Source organism: Jaculus jaculus, chromosome 23, assembly GCF_020740685.1.
Source record: "Jaculus jaculus isolate mJacJac1 chromosome 23, mJacJac1.mat.Y.cur, whole genome shotgun sequence".
Classification (NCBI taxonomy): domain Eukaryota; kingdom Metazoa; phylum Chordata; class Mammalia; order Rodentia; family Dipodidae; genus Jaculus; species Jaculus jaculus.
In genome coordinates, this window is record NC_059124.1 from 4,551,141 (window position 1) to 4,570,267 (window position 19,127).

At 48.2% G+C, this 19,127-nt stretch overlaps 1 protein-coding gene across 1 annotated transcript in view; it reads left to right on the forward strand.

The window, feature by feature from the left end:
- The window catches only part of Ybx3 (Y-box binding protein 3), a 77,724-nt gene extending 59,445 nt beyond the window's left edge, over positions 1 to 18,279 (forward strand). The window contains exons 9-14 of the mRNA XM_045139791.1: positions 734 to 856; positions 4,503 to 4,727; positions 11,377 to 11,468; positions 13,109 to 13,277; positions 13,672 to 13,769; positions 17,727 to 18,279. Coding sequence (XP_044995726.1) covers positions 734 to 856; positions 4,503 to 4,727; positions 11,377 to 11,468; positions 13,109 to 13,277; positions 13,672 to 13,737 — 675 coding nt within the window. The 3' untranslated portion in view covers positions 13,738 to 13,769; positions 17,727 to 18,279. The remainder of the gene's footprint in view (positions 1 to 733; positions 857 to 4,502; positions 4,728 to 11,376; positions 11,469 to 13,108; positions 13,278 to 13,671; positions 13,770 to 17,726) is intronic.
- Positions 18,280 to 19,127: the final 848 nt, after the last annotated feature.

The window sequence follows — 19,127 nt, forward strand, 5'->3', positions numbered from 1 at the left end:
GGAGACGAGTTATAAACTTGAGGGAGTGGCTACATATGGTTCCACAGCCCTTGTTCTCACTGTTCTCACCCTGTTCTGAGGGAAAACACTTTATTTCATTTGATGTGGGGTTTAAGTGGCTGTCCTTACTAACATAATGGCCCAGCAGTGTGGATTCCCTTGGTACTCTTGAGAGTAAGACAGGTGTCTTTCTGTTCTAGGAAAACTAATAGTGTCTCAATTTTCTTCCATTGGGAAAGTATTATTTTAATTTTTTTTGTTTATTTTTACTTATGTATTTGAGAGTAACAGACAGAGAGAGAAAAAGGCAGATAGAAAGAGAGAGAATGGGTGCATCAAGGCCTCCAGCCTCTGCAAACGAACTCCAGATGCATGCGCCCCCTTGTGCATCTGGCTAACGTGGGTTCTGCCGAATCAAGCCTCAAACCAGGATCCTTAGGCTTCACAGGCAAGCGTTTCACCGCTGAGCCATCTCTCCAGCCTGGGAAAATATTCTTAATGGTTACGTATGGCTTCTGCTTACACACTTGGTGTGGGGTTTTTGTTTGTTTGTTTGTTTTGTTTTCCCAGTTCATGTTCTGACAAGGTACTGATCGTCCTTGAACTTGGCAGACGGACGAGTAAACAGGAGCTGTGTGAACTGCACGCTCCCTCTTACGCTGGGGGAGCCCAGTGACGGCTTCGGGAAGCAGTCGAGCTCCCTTCATTTGCACGCCCCCTCTCTCGTCCTCAGGGGGCCGAGGCCGCGAACGTGACAGGCCCCGACGGGGTCCCCGTGGAAGGAAGTCGCTACGCCGCCGATCGCCGCCGCTACCGACGCGGCTACTACGGCAGACGCCGCGGGCCTCCCCGAAACGTACGTCCTCCCCGCTGCTCACCGTTACTCGATGGTCTCGTGTGTAAAATTAACTGTATGGAATTGGAACATGCACACACCAGGTCTGGTGGTGCCACGTTCCTGTGTAGAGCACATGATATTTTTTAAATATTTTTTTGTTTATCATTTACGTTTATTACTTGAGAGTGACAGACAGAGAAAGAGGCAGAGAGAGAGAGAGAATGGGCGCACCAGGACCTCCAGCCACTGCAAATGACCTCCAGACGCGTGCACCCCCTTGTGCATCTGGCTAACGTGGGTTCTGGGGAATCAAGCCTCGAACCGGGGTCCTTAGGCTTCACAAGCAAGCACCTAACCGCTAAGCCATCTCTCCAGCCCTGATTTTTTTTTTTTTTAAGGGAACATTTTTAGTGTTCAGAACTTATCTATAGCCACTGCTCTTACTGTAAACTTGCCAGTCAGAAGTTGTATCCGTTTGCATGTGCTTGGCTGCAAAGTTACAAACGTTTAATTGCCTTGTAACAAGGAGACTTAAGTAAGGTTGCTAAGGTTGAGGAAAAGCCGTAACATAATCTTGTGGTCAGAGAGGGGAAATGGGGTCCTCCTTGTTAGCAGTGTGACCTGTTTTTTTTCCTCACAGCTGTTACTATTGCTGACCCAAAAAGAGAAGCGGTGTTTGGTTGTGTCAGAAAGAATGGTGGGGAGCTCAGGAACCACAGTAAAAGTGCTGCCAAAGGAGTATAAAACGTCTGCCTCAAGTTGTGATTTTATTTAGCATAGCACTTGGCCCTTATTTCAAAGTGAAGAAGCAGTGAGTAATTGCAGATTTTTAGTTCTGTAGATTGGCCCCAACCTAGGTGAAAGGTTGACAGGTGAATGTGGCTGGAGCTCGCTTAGGAGACTCCGTTTAAAGAAGTACCTTCGAGGCACACGTTAGGAGCCCAGTTGACTGGCCATCAGGACGTTGCTAGATTTGAATTAAAAGGTAAGATGAGAAGATGTGTGTTCTTGATGTGTTTAAGGCTAGATCGCAAGGCCAGCCCCATAGCATAGATACAAGTGCACACATGTTGTAAGCACCACCTTCTGCCATACGAAAAGAAACCTGAGGCTGAGCGGTTAAGCGCTTGCCTGTGAAGCCTAAGGACCCCGGTTCGAGGCTTGATTCCCCAGGACCCATGTTAGCCAGATGCACAAGGGGGCGCATGTGTCTGGAGTTCGATTGCAGTGGCTGGAGGCCCTGGCGCAACCATTCTCTCTCTCTCTCTCTCTCTCATTCTCTCTCTCTCTCTGTCTGCCTCTTTTTCTCTCTGTCTGTTGCTCTCACATAAATAAATAAAAATAAACAACAAAATTTTTTTTTAAAAAAAGAAACTTGAAAAACTTCTCAGCAGATTAAGATATCTGCAGATTGAGAATGACTTGTATATACTGTGGTAGGTACGTCTTTTTCCTAACCCTTTATTCTATCTTTACTCCACATTAAGTAATTATATTCCTTATGGCATCCACTTTCCTTGCTTTGTTTTGTTTATTTTATTCTATTGTTTTTCACTGTGGCATATCTCAAGTTCATTCTGTTCACAGGTTTCTAGCTGTGATTAGATTATTTTGGCTTCTAGATCAATTAAGAAGAGAAAGTGGTAGAAAAGTTTTAGCAAACTTGTTTTTCCTTGAAGGTTTTCCCCTCCAAGAGCTGGAGAAGATATTTAGAAATACTGTAAAGCTTCAGTGTTCAGCCGTGCGTGGTGGCGCACGCCTTTAATCCCAGCACTCAGGAGGCAGAGGTAGGAGGATCGCGAGGCCACCCTGAGACTCCATAGTTTATTCTAGGTCAGCCCGAACCAGAGTGAGAGAACCTCTCTCGAAAAACCAAAACCAAAACAAACAAACAAAAAAAGCTTCAGTGTTCATACGTGGAAATTTTCTATTATGCTAAAGCCTGAACTTTCTGAACGTCTTTCAAAAGTATGGCCGGCAATGGCGGTGCCGCTATTATTGTCTCTTAAAGTGTCTATAAAAGATTTGGCTCTGTGAAGCTTCAAAAATGTCTGTGGTCTTGAACACTTAGTAATTGCTGAACGTTTCTGTGCCAATATATGTTTGCATAATCGTGAACCATTTATTTATACAGGTATTGTAAAGAGTAGAATGAGCCGGGTGGGAGGCTGAGGCAGGAGGATCGCAAGTTCAAGGTTCAAGGCCCGTTTGGGCTACAAGAGTGAGTTCAAGGCGAGCTTGAGTAACTTAGTGAGACCCTGTCGCAAGATAAAACACAAAAAGAGGTCTGGGAGTAATAGCTCAGTGGTGGAGTGCTTGGATAGTATGAGCGAGGTCCTGAGTTCAAGCCACTCGGCTGCAAAATTAAAGTGTCTTGGTTTTTTTGTGAAATTAGACTGTTGTGTTGGGAAGTTTACTTGGGCATGTGGGTTTGCTCTGGAGGTTGTCCTTCCTCCACGAGAAATTGGTCATTATTCGTTTGTTTAAAATTCATTGAAAAATACTCATTTGCATGTTCTTTAAAATCACAAATTCTTTGAGGAGTGTTTACTGGTTTCGTTTGTTAAAATGAAAAAATGGGCATATGTAAATTAGTAACTTAAACATAAAGACAAGTTGGCAATTCCCCCTTCTGGTCTTTATTTAGAAACAGCATTAGGTGTCACTACTGGGGAAGCTCAAGTAAAAACACGTGAAGAGAAACACACTCAGTAGTTCATTAGTTCTCAAAAGTTGGTCTTTGGACCCATTTATATGTCTAGATGTTAATGAGGATCCCAGAATTTTTCATTATAGTATTTTTGCTTATTAGTTGTATTAGAAAATAGATTTTTTAAAAAAGGAAAAAAAATAAATATTTGATCTAAACTAACCCATAACATATTAATATAAATAACACTTAGTGGGAAACACCATGAACATTGAGAAGACTGGTATTGTTTTATCTTTTTTGCATATTTCTTTGAATGGTTTAAATAGAAGATAGCTGGTTTCTTGTCATGTCTGTTTTTACATTTGGTCTGCTGAGAGACTGCAGGCCACTGTACCCTGCATCTTGTCTGTAGAGGACCCCACACCATAGGCTGATGGCACAGGAGCAGGAAAGCGGGCAAATAGCATCTTAGTGGAGACCTGGGGACAGAGGGAGGAAGTGGACCACTGAGGTCCAGAACGGAGGACATCGGGAGCACGTGTTTTCCTTCCTTCCTTCTCTCTCTTTCTTTCTTTCTCTCTCTCTTTCTCCCTCTCTCTCTCTCTCTCTCTTTTTCTTTTCTTTTCTTTCCTTTCTTTTTCTTCCTTTCTTTCTTCTTGCCAATCCTTAACTTTGCCCCGGTGGGTAAATACTGGGCAGCACCTTTGTGGAAGGACTACATGATAGATAGATGCCCTTGGCTTGGTCAGCTGATAGATGGCAGCTGTAACCCAGTGTCCGCTGCAGCGTGGGTAGATGGGTGGCTTTTGCCTTCTGCTGCCCGGGATGCGGCGCCCGCGTAGGCTCCTTGCCTCTCTCTGCCGTTCCCGCGCTCTCATGACCGCCTTGGCCTTAAGATGCGTTTTGCCTGCAGAGGGAAGGGGACTTGGGGCTGTTGTCGTTGGTGATGCCCCTTCCCGAGTGGCGCTGTGGTTCTTGCCTTCTGAATCTCTTGTTTCTTTGCTTCGCTAGTACGCTGGGGAGGAGGAGGAGGAGGAGGAGGAGGAAGGGAGCACCTGCAGTGAAGGATTTGAGCCCCCTGCTGCCGACGGGCAGTTCCCTGGGGCCCGGAGCCAGCTGCGCCGCCCCCAGTATCACGCTCAGTACCGGCAGCAGCGGTGGCTCCCGCCTTACCACGTGGGACAGACCTCTGACCACCGCCGGGCGCGGGTCCTTGCCCATCCCAGCAGAACGCAGGTAAAGGTGCGCCTGGGCCTCCTCCGCAGCCCTCACCCTTCCTTCCATCCTCCTCTGCCTCCTCCTCTTCCTCCTCCTGCAACTCCAGCTGCTGCGGAGTAGTGAAACCTTGCTTGTGGCCTCCACATGCTACAAAAGCTCCAAGCAAGACTCCCCCTCCCCCCGTCTGCTGTTTCCAGGCAGCCATTCTAGAAATATATCTAGAAGGACCCCACACGGGCCATGCCTGTCCTGTGGGGCCGGAGGGCGGTGCTTGGGGCGTGAAAGGAGAAGTGAGCCAGGCCCGGTGCTGCGCGCCAGCCTTCTCACGGTCCAGGAGGCTTGCGGAGGAGGATTTGGACTCCAGGGCTAGCCTGGGCTCCTTGGAGGGGCAGGTGGTACGTGCAAGGGCTTGGACTCAAGCCAGTGGGGGTCTGCACTTGAATCCTGCCTCTGCTGCTTGGCACCGCCGTCTGGGGAAAACAGCTGTAGAGAGACTGGTTGTTCAGCTGTTCACGAGAGGCATGGAACGCTTGCCACAAGTGTCCCTCCTCTGGAGGTGTAGCACTGGTGGTTGAAAATATGGCAGGTCTCAAACTTGGAAAGCTTGGGGGCCGGGGACAGGTCCTGAGGGTTTTGCTAATAGCCATAGCCTTTTCCTCCTTGGTGTCGTAGATCCCCGTCCCCAACCCCTTCCATGGTCCTGGGACGGTTTGGCTGTTTCCAGCCCATCATGACTACCATTGTTTCTACATTGGGTCTTGTTTTCTTCCTTCTGCTCCTCAGCAGCTGCCCCTGACAGGTGTGCTAAAAATAACAAGTGGATTCCGAGCTCAGGACCCACCTCCAGGGTCCTTTAGGGCAACACTCTGGACTCGTAGGAAATGAGCCCGAGACAGTTGCCTGTCTCATAACAGACCAGATCATAACAGACGCTGGATTTTGGTGCCTTCCTGGGATAATCTTGATGCCCATTAGCTTTCTGAAAGCATGGTGATTTTTACACGTATCTTTTGAAGAGTGTGTTCCATGCTAGGAATTGCAAGTTCAGAGCCCAGGGTTTCCTTAATGCTAGTGGAACATGGTTTGCAGAAGCTCACCGAAGATGCAGTTTGAGTGTGTGTGCCCCTCAGCACAGAACTGCATGCATCTGGGCTGTGACCTGACCTGTTCCGTACTGGGCAGGTGTAAAAGTTGTGTCATACAAATAGGCAGCTTCAAAGATTCATTTTTAGAGTGGTGAAGGCTGGGCTGAGGTGCTGGCTCAGTGGAAAGGCGTGGATCTCACGAGCATGCGGATTGGAGCTCAGACTGCAAGAATTCACATAAATGCCAACTGTGTGTGGCGGCCCACTTCAGTCCCAACACTCGGAGACCTAGGCGGGACCTCTGGGGCAAGCTATCTAGCTAAACGGGCCTTATTGGCAACCTCTGTGTTCAAGTGAGAGGCCCTGCCTGCATAAATAAAGTAGAGAATGATTGAAGGAGACACTCAATATCAGCCTCTGGCCACCATGCAAATGGGCACACATGTATGCCAAGAAATAAAAAGGTCAAGCTCAATCTCTACAGCAGTTAACAATATTAGAATCAAATAGAAAAGGTTTTTTTTTAATTTTTTTTATTTTAGAGAGGGAGAGAGAAAATTGGTTCACCAGGGCCTCAGCCACTGCAATCGAACTCCAGACGCTTGTGCCACCTAGTGGGCATGTGACACCTTGCGCTTGCCTCACCTCTGTGCATCTGGCTTATGCGGGATCTGGAGAGTCAAACATGAGTCCTTTGGCTTCGCAGGCAAGCGCTTTAACCGCTGCACCATCTCTCCAGCCCTAGGAAAGGTTTTAACGACATTTTCTTACATCTCCACCACTGAGTGAAATTTGCTGGATTCAATAGTTGAGGAACGGTGCTATCTGGGCCCGTGGTGTTGATGAAATGTTTAAAGACATAAGTGTCGATGGCCAAATAAATGATCTCCATTTTCAAGTGTAATTGTCGCACATCTTTGAAAATTATGTAGAATCTGTTGAACTAATGCCCACTCTGTGTTTACAAAAGCAGTTGCTCTCTGGAAGGGGCTGAAGAGATGGGTCGATGGCAGGAGCACCTGTTCAATCCCTAGAACCGATGTGAAAAGCTGCACGTGGTCAGGCACACCTGTAACCCAAGTCTGCTGAGGTGCAGGGACAGGAGGGTCACTGGTGCTCCTCGGTCAGCCCGCGTCACCAGCAGAGGGGCAGGTTCAGTGAGAAACTCCCATCTCAAGGGAACAGTGCAAAAGAAAACATTGCTCTCTGGCCCCCACATGTGTGCACACACGCACACACATGCTATACGTACACGCACCATCCCCCCCCCCACACACACACCAATGAGAACAGAAATGAGAGGGAAGGGAGTGATGTTTGGCTTTCACCAAAATGGCAGATGCTTGATCTTGGCCTTCATTCTGCCTTTTGATAGCCGTGAAAGGAAGAGTAGCTTCCATGCTTGTGTTGTTTCGTGCCAATGAAGACGTGTGCTTTTCAAAAGGAGGACCATCACCCAAATTGCCACGGGCGCGAAGCAGACGCTGGTCTGAGTTCCGTGAGCGCTTGGCGCCTCGTGCCCCTGCCTGTCAGCTTTCACACGTGCTCCCTGCAGCTTCGGCCGGGCCTTGCTGTCCTGCTCGGCAAGTGAGCGCGGAAGAGCCGTGGGAATGGAGAACGGGACGATCAGGATAAGGTCCTGCGGGCCGGGGCGTGGCTGCCAGAGCCTGTGAAGACCAGTATCTTTCTCTAGATCCCATGAGAAGCCAGAGCGAGGAAACATGTGGTCACCAGACTCTTCAGGGGACACCAGTCAATAGGGGACGATAGCAGAGGAGGGGAGATAGAGGCCACTGCAGATTCCCAATGGACAGATGAGTGGGGGTCAGCTGCCGGGCGACCAGTGGAGGTGAGGGTAAGTGGCCAGGGTCAGGAAATGTTTTCAGCTTGGTTCAGCCTTTGAGGATGGCATAAATATGTCATGTGGAGTCAGTGATGCCTCTGTGTACTTAAGCAAGTAGAAGACCACAGAAAGGTTGGGCTTGAGGAGAAAGAGGGAAATGTTTGGAGGTCTTTTTCCCACAATAAAATTTGTCTTTTGTGTAAAAACTCAAAGTTGGCAGGGAAAAAAAAAAGCAGAGGTTGTAAAGTAGTGGGAGGAAGAAGAGAGTGGTTCTGGATGTGCTGTGTTGAAGGTGCGTCCTGGGTATAGTTGGCAAGGCGCGGAAGGTGCACTCTCGATGTGACAAGAGAGAAGAGAAGCACGTGTGTCTCAGGTACGGGGAAAGGTGGCGCCAGGAATGGCAAGGGCAGGGCATGACCAAGGCAGGAGGTCTGAAGGGTGAACGCTGGAGTCATGGAACATGAATCTTCAAGCCGTGGGGCACAACGGGGCGATAGGGCAGGGTGCTAGGACGCGCCAGCACCCAAGCCTAGATAAACTTGTTGAGCAAAGGGCGGTGGGGAAGAGCATGCAGAGAGAAGGCGCTTCAGGGAGGAAGTGTATTCCACATGGAAAAGTAGAGGGCGCTAGCCTGAGGATTGACGGCTGGGTTTGATAAGTTGGAGGGCGGCATGTGTGGTGGTTTTGGACAAGTTTGGTTAGAATGTGCTGGTACGTGGGGAGCGAGGGGATACATCCTCTGGGGGTCTTCTGTGATGGTTGTAGTTTTGGGAGTGGTTTTCCTATAGCTGATGTGTCTGTAAAGAAATGTAGTAGAAGAGTGTGGGATCTCCACGGTGAGATAGTTTCCTGATTTGTTTTGCAGCAGTGAGTTCCCCTTACCGTATGAAGAACTTATGCCTAAACACACCTGGAGTGTCAGGTCAGCGTAGATAACACACATGTGCTATACACACGAACTCGGCCCTGTATGTGTCTCTGCATGTGCATGTGTACGCATATTTCTCAGTGCCGTCTCCCGACAGGCCCCCAAACAGGGATCGCATTTGAGCATTCCTCATCCCAGTGCCGTTTTGGGGAATACCGTTCTTCAGTAGGAAGAAGCTCCTTCTAGAAATGATTGACCTCGGAGCTGGGGCAGAACAAACACAACACAAGCCTTGAACATCTTGTACTGGGAGGTACTCAAAAGAAAGCCAGGAAGTACTCAAAAGAACATTGGAGACATGTCAAGAGGCCATGGGCCAGCTTGAAGGGGTTCCCATATCCTGATAATGATGGTAACAGGTGATAACTCACTGAATAAAACAGATGCCCCTGAGTCCATACAGACACAAATAAATAAACGGACATAGTGACAAAGTTGATGCAGACATTTGCAGGCCCCGGGAGAACCACTCATAAAATACTAACTAACTAATGAGAAAGAGGGAAGAGTTGGGGAGACACTTCAGCATTTAAAGGTGCTTGCTTGCGAAGCTTACTGGCCCGAGTTCAATTCCCCAGCACCCAGGTAAAACCAATTGTGTGGTGTTGGTTTGTAGCGGCAAGAGACCCTGGCATGCCTATACACGCACAAAGATAAAGAAATAAAAATTCAAAAAAGGAAGTGAGGGAAAGTGAATGTGTCACAGAGAGCTGGGTGGGTGCTGCCTGCATCACTCTCCAGAGGGAGGTGTCTGCTGGTGCGCACTGAAGCCACCACGCGGGTGCCCGGGGAAGGGCACGGTGGCTGCCACTCGCTCTTTCCTCTGACTGCCAGGAAATGCCAAAGAATCCAAATTGTAGGGTATTTTTACAAGGTAACTGGCCTGTAATGTTTTAGTTTTAATTGCTCAGGTCATAACAGCCATATAAAGTTTGGCAAACTCTTACAACCCGTAAGAAAGACAAATCGATTTAGTACATGATTCTAAATAGGGCTTTCTGCTACAGCAAACATGGGAAAGTTAGAATGAGATCTGAAGATTAGATTCTGTGCCACCAACCTTCATGTATATTTATTTATTTATTTATTTTTAATTTGTTTATTTATTTATTTGAGAGCAACAGAGAGAAAGAGAGAGAGAGAGAATGGACGTGCCAGGGCCTCCAGCCACTGCAAACGAACTCCAGATGTGTGCGCCCCCTTGTGCATCTGGCTAACGTGGGTCCTGGGGAACCGAGCCTCGAACTGGGGTCCTTAGGCTTCACAGGCAAGCGCCTAACCACTGAGCCATCTCTCCAGCCCCCATGTATATTTATTTAAATGTGAAAGGGACAAGGGCTATTTTAGTCTGTCTGTGCGCCTTAGTGGGAGGGATGGAGTAAAGAGAAAGCAGGCTTGTGCATGTATGTATGTGCGTGCTCATGTGTAAGCGAAGGAGTTGAGCGGCTAAGGAGAGTCCGTCCCTCTTGGAGATGATGGAAGCCTGGCCCTCATCTGGGGAAACAGGAGGAGAAACCGTGAGCCGGCATAGGCACGTTGGTAGGCTTGACGGGAACTGAAATTTTCTCATTTCTCGTTTCCGAACGAGGGGTAATATTTCACTCTGAGAAGAAACAAGGATATTAGTTGTTGGTTTTGTTTTCCCAGCTAGAATCCCACTCTATAGCCCAGTCTGGCTTTACACCATTGGTGGTCCTCTTGCTTTATTCCCCCAAAGTGCCAGGATTACAAGTGTGTGCCACCCTTCCTGGGCAGGGCTGTCAGTTCTGCAAAAAAGAGCAGAAAGCTAGCCAAGATGTGCCTGTGTGCTATAGAGAATTGCAGAGGTTACTGGTGAGATGGCTTTGGTTGTTTGCTTGTTCGTTTTCTTTTCCTTTTCTTTTTTCTTTTTTTCCTTTTCTTTTCACACAGTGAATCAATTGCATTCTCCCTTATTGAAATAAATTTGTCATCAACATATTGTTAAGCTGGGTGTGTCAGCATATGGTTGCAATCCCAGCACTGGGGAAGCTGAGGCTGGAGGACCATGTGTTTGTGGCCACAGCCAAAGCTACATAGTAATACTTGACTCCAGAAAAAAACATATGTGTGTGTGCGTGTGTGTATAAATATATGTTATATTTGACCCAAGCAGATGAAGAAGCTGTGAGACGAAGAGACCAGAAGTGAAGGTGTGCTTAACATTTGCTTTGTTTTGGCTTGTTTGAAACCTGTGCCGGGGAAGGAGCCAGGGCCTTGCATAGCCCGAGCTGCCTCTCTTCTGCAGCGAAAGGTTAGAATTGGACATCCGCAAGAAAACCGAGGGTGCTAGGGTGAGGCCGCTATGGAAAGTTAGTGCATTCTAGTTTGCAATAGTTGAACAAGTCGCATTGCTGAGACGTAGGATGCTCTCCCACCTCCTTTTGTAAGTTAGATGATGTTACTAATGGTTGTTACCAGCAGTAGGAGCACTGGGCACTGGTGAAGGAGTCCAGAGCGGCGCACGCGCCAGACGGGAGCTCGGTTAATGGAGCTGCAGCCCAGCACCGCACTGGAAGCAGGGTTTCCCTCGGGTATTGCAAGTGTCAGGTTTCAGAGTTAAACTGACCGCCGGGAAATAACGTTAAAAGGCTATTCCAGCAGGACCGAGTCCTCTCCTCTCGGAGCTCACAAAAGATGGACCAAGCAAAGGACCGGCGTGCATAAGTGGAGCGCCCAGCTTCGACTGAGACAGCTGGTTTTGACTTGTTGAGGCCGGCTGTGCCCAGCTTGGTGCCCCGCGCCCCTTCGCCCTGTGCCCGATGCTCACGCTCAGCTCTCGTCGTCCTCTAGGCTGGTGAGATTGGAGACCTGAAGGACAGTGGCCCCGAGGGAACACAGCCTCCGATCCATCGAAATCCAACTTACCGCCCACGGTTCCGCAGGTACGCAGCACTCCCGGCCAGGGAACAGCCCGCTCGGGACTGGTCAGGGACGGAGGAGTGGATGAAGCCCCTGCGTGTCTGTTTTGTGCATTTAGCATGGAATTGGAAGATGTGGATGTTTTGACCACAGGCCTAGTCTTTTGTTGTTTGTTTGTTTGTTTTTCTTTAGGCAGGATCTCACTCTGTTGCCTAGTCTTGTTTGAGATTTGCTATGTAGCTCTGACTGCCCTTGACCTTGAGGTCCTCCTGCCTCAGGCCACAGATTCCCAATTGTTAGGCCACAGGTTTGTCATCATGCCTGGCTTAATACTTATTTTTATTAAAATTAAATGGGATAAACAGACACCAGTTGGTAGACAACAGTGGATTACTGTGTTACTGGATACTTTGATAACTCAGGTTGTCTAATGTACGGGCTGGGTGGAGCTGTGAGTCATTGCGTGGATTTAAATTCTACTTTGGAATTGAGCAGCCATATGTCCTTTGTCAAGGTTCCGGGCTTTAGGCTGTGGCCACTAGGTCTGTCCATGTGGATGTGCTAAACAGCTCTGTAGAGGCAAGAAGGTGGGTGCACTGCATCTGAGACAGGGTCAGGGAGCCCGCCATCAACCCTGGACGTCAGCGCTTGCAAAGCCTGCCAGGGACAGAGTGAGTCGTTTGACTTGCCTTATCTCTTGTGAGCACTAAATTGGGTTAGACGCCCCGAGATCTTATGAAGGTTTTGTTTTGTTTTTCTTTCTGGAAGCAGGGTCTCACCCTAGCCCAGGCTGCTGCAGACCTCGTGTAACCTAGGGTGGCCTGGAACTCAGCATTCCAGCCTCCCAAGTAGTGCTGGGATTATAGGCCTGAGCCACTGTACCCGGCAGAAAGTGTTAAGGGTTTTGACTGTCTCAAGCGTTCAATTTTCAGATTAAGAGTACCCATCCTGTACCTTGAAATTTACAGAGAAGTTAAAATAAATACACTGGGAAAGGATTTATACCAGCTATATATCCTCCTTCCTCAAAGACTGGCTCCAGCTTTAGTTGTGACTTTGAATGACCTAATGACTAAGGACTTTCAGTAGGCGCTTTCTGAGTACCCTGTAGAAGCAGAGAAGAGACCGTAGCATTTGGAGGTGCACACTCCCTAGCTGTGGGACCCCTGTCCTCTTTGATGGAGCTCTTCATCAACATCTTAGAGCAGCACTTCTGGCCCAGCTCGGCCAGTTTCCATCTCTACACCCGCTGGTCTTCCCAGATTCAGCACTGAAAGCGCGTGTTTCCTGTGGAAACAGGCCAGCACAGGCCTCGGGGCCCTCTCTTCATGATCAGTACTCCCCTGTTCCTGGAGGGCACATCCCAGGCCACCCTTCTTTTTTCATTTTCCTATCCTTAGGACCTCCCCACATACTCACGTAGCGTCATAAATGATCGCTATATGTTGTCCATTCACTACGGATCAGTATCCCAATGAAGGAAGAAAGTAATGGAGAAATAAGATTTCCAACCAAACCTTTGTTCCCTGTGTGATGGATCCTCCCGTGGCTCATTCTAGCAGGATGTAGGACTTACCTGGACTCTTCAGCAGCAACCCCGTGTTGCCAAGAAATCCCTTGCCCCACACACCTGCTCTCTCGTGGTTTGTGTTCCCTCCTTTAGGGGACCAACTCGCCCACGACCTGCCCCCGCTAACGGGGAGACTGAAGATAAAGAGAACCAGCAAGCGGCCAGTGGCCCGAACCAGCCACCTCGCCGCGGCTTCCGGCGCCCCTACAACTACCGGCGTCGCCCACGTCCACCGAACTCTGTTTCCCAAGATGGCAAAGAGGTAAGGTGTCCCTTGGTTATGTCGCCTTCTGCGTCCTGAGGGTGGATTAACCGTGTGCATGACAACCAGACACAGGATGTCCTGCCCCACACACTACCTGACTGCAGCTCTGTCGTGGGTACCAAGGAAGTACACCGAGTTACAGGGACTGGGAGCCGTCACAGTGAAGGACAGCCGTTGGTTGACAGAGGGACTCTGGGGACAGTAGTGACATTTACTGGCCATGAGAAGCCCACTCCCTTGCAGCACTCCCTCGCTGACTCATGCACACATTGAGTGAACATTTGCATTGTCATCTTTCTTCCTCAGGCAAGAAGGCTCACCTTTGGGACCTTTACCGTAAACGTGGCAGCCGTCTGAACAGATCTCTGTCTGGTTTTGCTTTGTGTTTTAGGCCAAGGCAGGTGAAGTCGCATCGGAGAACCCCGCCCCGGCCGCGGAGCCGAGAAATGCCGAGTGACCCCGGCCCGCAGGCCCCTCAGCAGCAGCAGGGTGAGCCGCGGCAAGTGCCACCCACCGCAAATGCCACCCACCGCAAATGCCACCCACTGCGGAGCTCTCCCCAGAGGCCCAGCCGTGATGAGTCTGTGCCAGCCTCCTGTCTGTCTCCATGATCTTTCTGCTGCTTGGGCCAGGGGGGAGGTTAAAAGCGCAGTTTTGGTGATTAACTTTATTTGGATAAGTTTTGAGGTGCAAAATTAGATACAAATTTGATGGTAGCTTACTTGTTCTTTTTCTAGACAAGCAGCTTTTATTTGTATTTTTTTTTAATTTTTATTTATTTATTTATTTGAGAGCGACAGACACAGAGAGAAAGACAGATAGAGGGAGAGAGAGAGAATGGGTGCGCCAGGGCCTCCAGCCTCTGCAAACGAACTCCAGACGCGTGCGCCCCCTTGTGCATCTGGCTAACGTGGCACCTGGGGAACCGAGCCTCGAACCGGGGTCCTTAGGCTTCACAGGCAAGCGCTTAACCGCTAAGCCATCTCTCCAGCCCTATTTGTATTTTTGTTTTTGTTTGTTTGTTTGTTTTGTTTTTGTTTTTTTTTTTTTCAAGGTAGGGTTTCACTCTAGTCTAGGCTGACCTGGTATTCACTGTGTATCCTCAGGGTGGCCTTGAACTCACTGTGATCCTCCTACCTCTGAGTGCTGGGATTAAAGGCGTGTGCCACCACGCCTGGCTTTTTTTGTTCCTTTTTCTTTTTTGAGACAGTCTTTCTTTGTAGCCCTGGGGACTCACTGTGTAGCCTAAGCTCACCCCAGACCTGGGGCAGTCCTCCTCATTGCTGCAATTAGAGGCATGTGCCCGTCATGCCCTGCTTGACAGACGACGTAGGAAAACCCGTGCTGCTCTGGGACTCCTGACCGGCGTCATGTTGTCAGTGTTAGTAGTGGTCGATAGTCTCTTCCTGTAGAGCCCAGGCTGTCCCTGACCTCAGTCCTCCCGAGCGCCTGCGTGGCTGGCAGGCACCGCTGTACCAAGCTCGGTTTAGTCATTTTCAAGCCTCACAAGGACCTGGTCTTAGTAATAGGAGACACAGTTGCCTACAGAATAAACCAAACTGCTCTGTCTTTCCCTCTTTCCTTTGATAACCAGTATTTGTTTTGTGATGTCAGCTTCTGGCCTCCATGCATGTGCGCGCGTGCGCACACACACATGCACACACACGTTGCAAGAGCACCCCTCCCTCACATGAGGACATACACACTAACGAGGGAAGAAGTTAGCTTGTTTTCATCGTTGTCATTGTTTTCTACATTTCATTCATGTGTCAGAATATATGTAATAAGACCAACCCATTCACAGAGCTAGTCTTAAGAGATTATATGCCATATTTGATTATATTCTGAGTTTTTCTTTTTGTTCATCTGCTTTTAAAATAAATATTCTTATTTTTATTTATTTATGTGACAGAGAGAATGAGGCAGAGAGAAAGAGAGAATGGGTGCGCCAGGGCCTCCAGCCACTGCAAATGAACTCCAGACACATGTGCCACCTGGTGTACCTGGCTCACATGGGTGCTGGGGAATTGAACCTGGGTCCTTTGGCTTTGCAGGCAGGTGCCTTAATTACTAAGCCATCCTTCCAGCCCTTGTCTGCTTTTTAATTTTTTAAATATTTTATTTGTTCATTTATTTACTGAGAGAGGCAGATAGAAAGAGAGAGATGTGCACGCCAGGGCCTCCAGCCACCACAAACAAACTGCAGATGCATGTGCCACCTTGTACATCTGGCTTTATTGGATACTAGGGAGTCAAACTCAGATCCTTTAGGCTTTGTGAGCAAGCGCCTTGGCTGCTAAGCCATCTCTCCAGCCTACTTTTTTTTTTTTTTTTAAAGTTTTTATTTATATGTGAGCAAAGAGAGAAAGAGGATGAGTGTGCCAGGGTCATTTGCCACTGCAAGCAAATTCAAGATGCATGTGCCACCTTGTGTATTTGGCTTTACATGGGCACTGGGGAATTGAACCTTGGGCCTGCAGGCTTTGCAAGCAAGTGCCTTTAACCACGGAGCCATCTCCGCAGCCCTGTTTGTTCATGGTTTTTGCAAGTGTGTATGTGGCATATGGGTAGTAATGGTTTTCTGTGTGTGGTGTGATGCATTTGTGTGTGCAGAGGGACACATGTGTACAGAGGCCAGAGAGCTCCAGCTGCTCTTCTCTGCTGGCCATCTGCTTTCTGGAGACGGAATCTCTCCTGCCACCCGGAGCTGTCACTTGTGGTCAGTGAGTCCCAGTGATTCTCTGGTCTCTGTCGTCCATGAACTGGGGTTGCCCATGTGTGTGGCATCTTTTGATGTGGGCTGTGGAAGTCGACCTCAGGTGGTCTCAGACCCCCGTGCTTAAGCAGCTAGCACGCAACTGCTGAGCCATCTCTTTAGCTCTGTTGAGTTTCATTTTATTTCTTTTTTTTTTTTTTGAGACAGCATCTTAACTTCATCACCCTACCCGACTAAGAACTCACTTTTATAGACCAGGTCTAGCCTCAACATTAGGCCCCAGTGCGGGGATTACGGGTACTTATCATTATGCCTAGGTCATCCGGGGCCTTCTGCCTTCCAGCCAGGACTTCACAAGACTTACAGTTCTTGGTGTGCTTTTCAATTGTTATTTCATTTGCTTCTTAGCTTTGGTTGTGAGTCTGTAAAACCTGTGTATCGACACGCCTTTTTAAACAGTTGTTTCCTGCAGTCTTAGGTTATTATTAGTCCTGCTTTGAAATGTAGAGCTGTGAGATTATCAGACGCTGAGGTCCTGGCAGCAGCGATGTTTCTCTGGGTAGCATGGACTGTGTGTCCTAGGCATAGCTCCCATCCAGCTGGACACACGGACCTAAAGCTGCATATTAATCTCTGAAAAAAATGCTCATTGCCTTTCAGTAAGTATTGTTCCTAAAACTGTCCAGGAGTCAGGCATGATGACACATTAACTATACTCCCTGCACTAAGGAGTTGGAGGCAGGAAGATCAGGAGTTCAAGATCATCCTCAGCGGCATTCAGAGATGAGGCCAGCCTGGGTTACATGACACCCTGTCTCAAGAATGGATCAATGAGCCAGGCTGGTGGCACACGCCTTTAATCCCAGTACTCAGGAAGCAGAGGTAGGAGGATCACTGTGAGTCTGAGGCCATCCTGAGATTACATAGTGAATTCCAGGTCAGCCTGAGCTAAACTGAGACCCTACCTCAAAAAAAAGAAAAGGAGAAGAATGAATAAACAAATGGAATCAATCAATAAATAAATAAGTGGAAGGAGGGGAATATTATGTACTCACCTTTCTAATTTATAAAAGTAATTTATTAAAAAGTATGAATCTTGGGCTGGAGAGATGGCTTAGTGGTTAAGCACTTGCCTGTGAAGCCTGAGGACCCCAGTTCAAGGCTCGATTCCCTAGGACCCACGTTAGCCAGATGCACAAGGGGGCACAGACGTCTGGAGTTCGTTTGCAGTGGCTGGAAGCTCTGGCATACCCATTCTCTCTGTCTCTCCCTGTCACTCTCAAATATAAAAATAAACAGGGCTGGAGAGATGGCTTAGCGGTTAAGCGCTTGCTTGTGAAGCCTAAGGACCCCGGTTCGAGGCTCGGTTCCCCAGGTCCCACGTTAGCCAGATGCACAAGGGGGCACACACGTCTGGAGTTCGTTTGCAAAGGCTGGAAGCCCTGGTGCGCCCATTCTCTCTCTCCCTCTATCTGTCTTTCTCTCTCTGTGTCTGTCGCTCTCAAATAAATAAATAAATAAAATTTAAAAAAAAATAAACAGAAAAATTTTTAAAAAGTACGAATCTTCATCACAACATGCAATATGGAAATCTGTATAAAATGTACAGACTTTGTTTAGAACCTCGGAAATACTGTGCTTTGAATTATACGAAATGAGTATTTGCCATTTTCTTCTAATTCATGGTCATTTTATCCCTCTTGCTAAATTCAGTTCTGATGTTTTTCCAGGTGACCTAAAGAATCAATAACCATTCAAAAATAAGGCAAAAAGCACACCCACGACCTTAAACACCAAAGAACCATCTAAGCAATAAAGTGGAAGACTAACCAAGATTGGACACCGGAATGTCACCGTTCCTCTTGAGAAACTCACAGCTGCCCCAGGAAGCTGTTGGCAGTCCTTGGCACTACCCCCGGGAGGGCGCGCCTGCTCGGGCGCGGGAGAGCTGCCTCCCCACTCGGAGCAACCACTAGCTTTGTATTATTTTTTCTGGTTTTTTACTGTTTTGGTAATAAGAATTGAAAGAAGAAATATTAATACCACATGGGAGAACCCCAACCAAAGAAATCCGAAGTAAATAGTAAACACATATTTTTCTTTTTTTTGTTCATTTTGGATGCTGGTGCTAAACTTTAAAGTGTCATGATTTAAGAAATTTTATGCCCTTATTTATTTCTAGGATGAGGGGAGGAGGATGTTTTTGCTTTATTATATAGCTCTCTGTGAAAAATGTGCCGTCACAGGTTCCTCAAAAATAAAATTTTTACCCTTGGAAGGAAACAGCGTGATTGGGGTATATTTGTCTGTGTTCTTTCTCTCCCCACATCACTCAGTTGTTATTAGATATGGACATATTTTGTACATAAACAACACATGTTGGTACCATCCTTTCCCTCCTCCCTGCCCCTTTTCTGAAGAGGTCTTCCTCATTGGGGATGCAGGTCAACCCCATGGGGAATGTGGGGGGCAGCCATCAGTTATGGGGGCGAGGCAATGTCTCTGTGCAAAATGTCCCAACTCATGGCTCTAACAATCTTTCCATGCCCTCTTCCGCAACATTCCCTGAGCCATGCTGGGAGGGAGCATTTTAAATCTACTTTCTTGTATTCAGTTGTCCTTTGATATTTGCCCTGGGATTCGATGCAGGGCCTCCTCCAACCACAACCCATGCTTGCCAGGGTCCTCCACACAAAAGGATGGGGACAGTCCGCATATAACCGCACACGTGTTCCTCGGGTGGCTTGGGATACCCCAGATGGGGCAAATGGTTTGAAAATACTTCGGCTGTGATGTTCTATAATGAAAAGCCTGGCTTGAGACACAGTATAGCTCATGTTGGCCTCCAGCTGCTGACAATCCTGCCTCGGCCTCCCTCGTCCTAGGATTACAGGTGTGAGCCACCACCATGACCCCCCAAGTATTTCTGATCTGCAGTTGGCTGAATCCGAGGGCACCGATACTGTGATGTTTGGTAGGCAGAGCTCCCAAAATCCAGGTCTTCCAGAAAACAGGTTGAGGGGCACTTCTCAACCACCCTGCAGGGGGCGCCCAGGTTGTCAGCCGACACCACTGGTGCCGAACCGATACTTAGATCGGCTCTTCGCACATTTTGTCTCTGATGAAGATCT